Below are 7500 nucleotides of genomic sequence, written 5' to 3' on the forward strand. Positions count from 1 at the left end.
CCGTCACGGTGACCTTAGACCGTCACGGTGACCGTAGACCGTCACGGTGACCGTAGACCGTCACGGTGACCTGAGACCGTCACGGTGACCTGAGACCGTCACGGTGACCTGAGACCGTCACGGTGACCGCCACGGTGACCGTAGACCGTCACAGTGACCTTAGACCGTCACGGTGACCTGAGACCGTCACGGTGACCGTAGACCGTCACGGTGACCGTAGACCGTCACGTCACGGTGACCGTAGACCGTCACGGTGCCCGTAGACCGTCACGGTGACCTTAGACCGTCACGGTGACCTTAGACCGCCACGGTGACCTGAGACCGTCACGGTGACCGCCACGGTGACCTGAGACCGTCACGGTGACCGCCACGGTGACCTGAGACCGTCACGGTGACCGTCACGGTGACCATAGACCGTCACGGTGACCTTAGACCGTCACGGTGACCGTAGACCGTCACGGTGACCTTAGACCGTCACGGTGACCTTAGACCGTCACGGTGACCGTAGACCGTCACGGTGACCTTAGACCGCCACGGTGACCATAGACCGTCACGGTGACCGTCACGGTGACCATAGACCGTCACGGTGACCTTAGACCGTCACGGTGACCGTAGACCGTCACGGTGACCTTAGACCGTCACGGTGACCTTAGACCGTCACGGTGACCTTAGGTGACCGTTATCTGACCGTAGACCGTTATCTTAACATAGACCGTTATCTGACCATAGACCGTCATGTGACCGTAGACCGTCATCTGACCGTAGACCGTCATCTGACCGTAGACCGTCATGTGACCGTAGACCGCCATCTGACCGTAGACCGTTATCTGACCGTAGACCGTCATGTGACCGTAGACCGTCATCTGACCGTAGACCGTCATCTGACCGTAGACCGTCATGTGACCGTAGACCGTTATCTGACCGTAGACCGTCATGTGACCGTAGACAGTTATCTGACCGTAGACCGTTATCTGACCGTAGACCGTTATCTGACCGTAGACCGCCATGTGACCGTAGACCGTCATGTGACCGTAGACCGTCATGTGACCGTAGACCGTTATCTGACCGTAGACCGTCATCTGACCGTAGACCGTTATCTGACCGTAGACCGCCATGTGACCGTAGACCGTCATGTGACCGTAGACCGTCATCGTACTGATGAAAGGAGTTGACAGACGTTAACTTAGAAATTTCGATTCTTTGTTTCTTTCAAAGTCTCAGTTTCATCTCAGAACTCCACTCAAGTAAAAGAAGAAGAAGAAGAGTTTGGTCCGAAGCTTCCTCCTCCATCAGCTGCTCTCAGTGAGTCCTCACACACACGTCTGTCTTCCCGTCTGTCTTCCCGTCTGACTTCCTGTTGTTCTCTGTTCTGCCACAGGAGGCTCCTCCCCCTTCTGCCCCTCCCGTGATGAGGAGAAACCCAGCAGGAGGAGCAAAGAGAAGAAGAAGAACAACAAGAAGGAGAAGAAGAACAAGAAGAAGAAGGTAGAAAGAGAAGAAGTCACATTTAAACGTCTCGTCTTCCTGGTTGAGTCCTCCGGTGTTAACGTGCCGCGTTTTTATCCCCAGAAGAAGAAACAAAAGACGAACAAACACAAAGCCAAGAAGAAGAAGCGCAGCGAGGAGGAAGAGGAGAGTGAAGATGAAGCTGCTCAGGTGTCTACACAGGAGCTTCTCAAGAGGTCAGAGGTCACGTCATGATCCAATTGATCAGTAAATATTAAAATGAGATAATATATTATATTCTATAACTGTGATTAGAACAGATGATATTAACTCTAGACTAACCTTCTTTTTCTACTGTGATCAAGTTAACTCCAGCTGGTTCCACGATGCTCTTATTGTGAAACTCTGGACACTGAAACAGGAAGCTGTTCCTGTTTGACATGTCTCTGTCTGTCCTCTCCCTCCAGACTGAAGACCATCGTGTCCCATGAGACCTGGTGAAGAAGCGTGTCCTCTGTGAGGACGTCAGTCTTCATTCCACACAACAGATCAGCTGTTTGAAATAATAAAGTTTATAATTTTATCTTCATGTCTTTTGTTGTTTTTAATACTTTTTAATGTTTATTTTAATAGTTTTGACTCATTGAGACATCCGGTTAGCTCGAAGGCTAACGGTTAGCTCCTTTTGTATGATTATTGTTGATATATTCATGTTGCAGCTCATTTTAATGACTTAATATACTGACTGGGAGTTTAATCTGTAATAATACGTCTTTTATGAGTTATATGTTCATTTAGGTGAATCTGTAAAGTAACAGGTTTCCCTCTGAGATGTAACGTTAGTGGAGAAGTAATATATAAAATACATATATACATATAGATATATATATTATAAATATATATTATATATATATATATCTATATATATATATTTTTTTTTTTATGTATATATATATATTTTTAAATATATATATTTTACATATATATTTTTTATATATATATACCAGTGCTGGGCAACGATTAAAATATTTAATCTCATTGTTATGGCAAAGTTCAGTAATGAATTGTAAAGTATTGTTTTGCGCACTTTTATTTTAAAGTGCTGCTATATGAACAAAAGCGCAATATCATTTGGTTCACGAGATGCCGGTAGCATGTTTCATACTTAATGTGAATATAATTCATACTTTGTTGGCATCTTATTCTGAAAACCGGATGTTCGTCTGAAGAAACCGGATGTTGTCTCAAGTTAATGTTTCCGCTAACTTTTAAAGTCCTTCGCTCCCGATCTGTGCGTTTAAATGTGTTTACGGTGAATTTTAGCACACACACAACTGACTATAGGATGTTTGCTGCCTTTTATCCCACTGTTCTTGTCATCCTCTTGTTATGTATGTACTGTCTCTTGTCTTTCAATGGAGTGGTCTCACCGACGTCACGATCTCCTTAGTTACGAGGTCGGTCGGCCATGTTGGAGTACATACAGATCCTACATGGCGGCGCGTAAACAAGGAAGTGCGGCGAAAATACCATACTTTGAATCACTGGATAGTGCATCAAAGGTTCGCTACCTGGCCAAATTGAAGGTTATTGGTAACTTGGATCCCTATACGATGAGTGCAGATCGTTTCAGTGCCGATCCTACTTATCTTCCATCGGTAAACTACGCCAACATCTACGCGTATCTCGTGAACACCCCCAGTCCTTACACAAAAGACGAGCTGGAGTGCTACAAAGGGCTCGACGCTTATAATCAGTTTGTCAGTGGATGGGTCCGAGACGTTAAAAGCAACGGTCGTCGAGAATTCTCATATCGTCATTGGAAGAGTAAATATATACAGATCTGGTCCGATATTTAGCAATATTCTATGTTTACTCAGCGCAAACAGACACGTGTGTTTGTTTACATTGTACGTGCATGTCATTGTGTGCAGGAATTCACTTTAAACTAACTCCTAACGTCACCCCCCCCACACACACACATATATATATATATATATATGATCCGACGTTAAACTCATATCAAGCAATGCTGAGGCTGCATCTCTGTGTTTCGCCTGTTGTACACGCTCGACACGTCTCTGGCACCGACTGCTGTCACGGGCCGATGAAGCTTCGGTAACCTTCTCATGTCCAAGTTTAATTTATATTTCCTTTATTAAATACTGTTCACAAACGAATTTGCAAATAAAATCACTGACCACTTATAAAGTGATCCGCACATACTCGAGTGTACGCCAAATTCCATTCCGTTATATCTCGAGAGATGCGTGACAGCCATTTCTCGCGACTTCGCTTGGATAGCTCCTTCGTGTCATTTCCTTGATGTGTAATGACCGCTGGCAAACGAAAGAATGATTTCTTGTCTATCAGCTCTGCTGCCACAACCAAAGACAGCACAAAAGTTTACCACCGATAGGTTATGCGACTCAGCCGTGCATGCCAGTGGCTTTGTGTGTACTCCAACATGGCCGACAGCTAAACTGTGACGTCACACGAGACCACTCCATTGAACAAAATATATATTATACATTTTAAAAAATGCATTAACAAGCGATCAAATAATTGTCGGCGTTAATTAATGAATGCGTTAACTTGCCCAGCGCTAATATATATATCTATATTTTTTTATATATGAATGAAACAAAAGAACTGTACTGTTGTGTAGTAACTCCGGAATCGGATAACTAAGTATCAAACAAATGGTGACAAAAGTATATATATATATATAAATATATAAAAGATAGTAAAAGTATGTTTTTAAGGCATTGCATCATATTTGTTTTTATAAAATCTTAATCTGAGAAGTGTAACAATACATTCAACACTTCCCTCTGAAGTGTAGTGAAGTATGAAATATTAATAGTTCACAACCTCAAATTGATATAACTCAAGTGGACACTATCCAAGTACACTTCTCAGGTACGTGTACTCTAGGATTGTGTTTATACTTCTACTTGGTTACATCTCAGAGAGAAATGTACTTTTCACTGCACTACATCTATTTTTGATACTTGTATAAATACTATTGTTAGTATCATAAATACTTTTGATACTTGAAGTACATATGCTGGCTACGTAGATGTTTGTCCTGGGGGCGGAGCTAAAGGCCTCAGGACCAATCAGGCTTCATCTCATGAACTACAGATATCAATGAGACACGACTGAATTCAAACAAACTTTATTACTTCAGTCAGTTCACAGAATATTCACAAAGTTATTCTTCACATTTAAAAAACAGACCTGACTTTGGCCAATTATGATCGTTCACTATTTGAGAGACTAAATAGTTGATTAATTGATAAAGAAGACTCCAGAAGACTTAAAGTAGAACAAAACAGAGTTCATCCTCATGAACTTCATGACGGTCTGGTCCTGAGGGGGGTCGGGAGGTTCTGTTGAGATCGAGTCCTGAAGGGGTGTCGGGAGGATCTGTTCGGTTCTGTGGAGGTCTGGTCCTGAGGGGTGTTGGGAGGATCTGTGGAGGTTGAGTCCTGAGGGGGGTTGGGAGGATCTGTGGAGGTCTGGTCCTGAGGGGGGTTGGGAGGATCTGTGGAGGTTGAGTCCTGAGGGGGGTTGGGAGGATCTGTTTGGGGCTGTGGAGGTCTGGTCCTGAGGGCGTTGGACGTCCCCCATCAGAAGGTGCTCTGCAGCAGACAGTGGCAGCCACAGCCGGCCGGACACTCGTCCTGCCGGCGGAACCAGTCCATCATGTGGCTGGTGTGTCCTCCGTGTCCACAGCTCAGGCAGAAGTTGGAGGAGCCTCTTACGGCCACGTGACATATGGCGCACTGGAAGGTGAGTCGCTTACAGACGGCACACTGAGTCCCACGAGCCTGACTACGACAGTGACAGCAGTAAACCCCAAACTCTGAAAGAGACAACGTAGAGGGTTCAACACGGACAGTAGTATTACAGTATATAGCTGTTATACTAATACACGACTAATACTATAACAGTCCCGTTTACACCACTAACACCACACCGACAGTCCCGTTTACACCACTAGTCAGTCCCGACAGTCCCGTTTACACCGCTAACACCACACCGACAGTCCCGCAAACACCACACCGACAATCCTGCTTACACCGACAGTCCCGTTTACACCGCTAACACCACACCGACAGTCCCGCTTACACAGCTAACACCACACCGACAGTCCCGTTTACACCGCTAACACCACACCGACAGTCCCATTTACACCGCTAACACCACACCGACAGTCCCGCTTACACAGCTAACACCACACCGACAGTCCCGCTAACACCACACCGACAGTCCCGTTTACACAGACAGTCCCGCTTACACTGCTAACACCACACAGACAGTCCCGCAAACACCACACCGACAGTCCCGCTAACACCACACCGACAGTCCAGTTTACACCGCTAACACCACACCGACAGTCCAGTTTACACCGCTAACACCACACCGACAGTCCCGTTTACACAGACAGTCCCGCTTACACCGCTAACACCACACAGACAGTCCCGCTTACACCGCTAACACCACACAGACAGTCCCGCTTACACCGCTAACACCACACCGACAGTCCCGCTAACACAGCTAACACCACACCGACAGTCCCACTTACACCACACCGACAGTCCCGCTAACACCACACCGACAGTCCCGTTTACACCGCTAACACCACACCGACAGTCCCGCTTACACAGCTAACACCACACCGACACTCCCGCTAACACAGCTAACACCACACCGACAGTCCCGCTAACACCACACCGACAGTCCCGTTTACACCGCTAACACCACACCGACAGTCCCGCTTACAAAGCCAACACCACACCGACAGTCCCGTTTACACCGCTAACACCACACCGACAGTCCCGCTTACACAGCTAACACCACACCGACAGTCCCGCTTACACAGCTAACACCACACCGACAGTCCCACTTACACCACACCGACAGTCCCGCTAACACCACACCGACAGTCCCGTTTACACCGCTAACACCACACCGACAGTCCTGCTTACAAAGCTAACACCACACCGACACTCCCGCTAACACCACACCGACAGTCCCGTTTACACCGCTAACACCACACCGACAGTCCCATTTACACCGCTAACACCACACCGACAGTCCCGCTAACACCACACCGACAGTCCCGTTTACACCGCTAACACCACACCGACAGTCCCACTTACAAAGCTAACACCACACCGACACTCCCGCTAACACCACACCGACAGTCCCGTTTACACCGCTAACACCACACCGACAGTCCCGCTTACAAAGCTAACACCACACCGACACTCCCGCTAACACCACACCGACAGTCCCGTTTACACCGCTAACACCACACCGACAGTCCCATTTACACCGCTAACACCACACCGACAGTCCCGTTTACACCGCTAACACCACACCGACAGTCCCATTTACACCGCTAACACCACACCGACAGTCCCGTTTACACAGCTAACACCACACCGACAGTCCCGTTTACACCGCTAACACCACACCGACAGTCCCGCTTACACAGACAGTCCCGTTTACACAGACAGTCCCGTTTACACCGCTAACACCACACCGACAGTCCCGCTTACACCACACCGACAGTCCCATTTACACCGCTAACACCACACAGACAGTCCCGCTTACACCACTAATACTACAGTAATATTCATGTTTACCGATTCCTTTGTGCGGTTCAGGAGGACACGAGGCAAACTTGAGCACGTCGGCTCTTTTCTCCCTCAGACCCCATCGGTACAGGATTTCACCGTAACACTTCTTGAAGTCGTCGAACTGCAGCGTGTTTGCGGGGTCCAGCAGTCTGTGGAGAGAGACAGGAAATTACATCACGGTGACATCACGGTGACATCACAAACCAGTCAGTCCCACCCAGTTCTCCCACCGTCTCCTCCTCGTCTCCTCACCTCTTGTTCATTTCGTGCTGCTCTCGCTCTCGTTCCCGTGGGTCGGTGTGACCCTGGTTGCCATGGCGATAGTCGTCAGGGGAGGACTCTCCCCAGGGGTTGCCGTGCTCTGAGTCTCGACCTGCAAAACGACAACAAAGCATCCAGT

At 47.5% G+C, this 7500-nt stretch overlaps 2 protein-coding genes across 6 annotated transcripts in view; one reads left to right on the forward strand and one right to left on the reverse strand.

The window, feature by feature from the left end:
- The window catches only part of gpatch1 (G patch domain containing 1), a 20520-nt gene extending 18491 nt beyond the window's left edge, over nucleotides 1-2029 (forward strand). For 2 of the 3 annotated variants that reach the window (XM_079284966.1, XM_079284968.1), the window contains exons 17-20: nucleotides 1216-1302; nucleotides 1379-1485; nucleotides 1570-1682; nucleotides 1914-2029. In XM_079284966.1, coding sequence (XP_079141092.1) covers nucleotides 1216-1302; nucleotides 1379-1485; nucleotides 1570-1682; nucleotides 1914-1947 — 341 coding nt within the window. In that variant the 3' untranslated portion in view covers nucleotides 1948-2029. The remainder of the gene's footprint in view (nucleotides 1-1215; nucleotides 1303-1378; nucleotides 1486-1569; nucleotides 1683-1913) is intronic. The other variant, XM_079284967.1, reaches the window with a different exon arrangement.
- Nucleotides 2030-4617: 2588 nt separating this feature from the next.
- Nucleotides 4618-7500, reverse strand: part of wdr59 (WD repeat domain 59) — a gene marked incomplete at its 3' end in the record, with an annotated part of 14829 nt that continues 11946 nt past the window's right edge. For 2 of the 3 annotated variants that reach the window (XM_079282423.1, XM_079282422.1), the window contains 3 exons: nucleotides 7353-7473; nucleotides 7107-7249; nucleotides 4618-5317 (listed from right to left, as the gene is read on the reverse strand). In XM_079282423.1, the coding sequence (XP_079138549.1) occupies nucleotides 5082-5317; nucleotides 7107-7249; nucleotides 7353-7473 (500 nt within the window). Of the gene's footprint in view, nucleotides 5318-7106; nucleotides 7250-7352 lie in introns of all 3 variants that reach the window. The other variant, XM_079282421.1, reaches the window with a different exon arrangement.

Source organism: Melanostigma gelatinosum (genome assembly GCF_949748355.1).
Source record: "Melanostigma gelatinosum genome assembly, chromosome: 2".
Taxonomy (NCBI): domain Eukaryota; kingdom Metazoa; phylum Chordata; class Actinopteri; order Perciformes; family Zoarcidae; genus Melanostigma; species Melanostigma gelatinosum.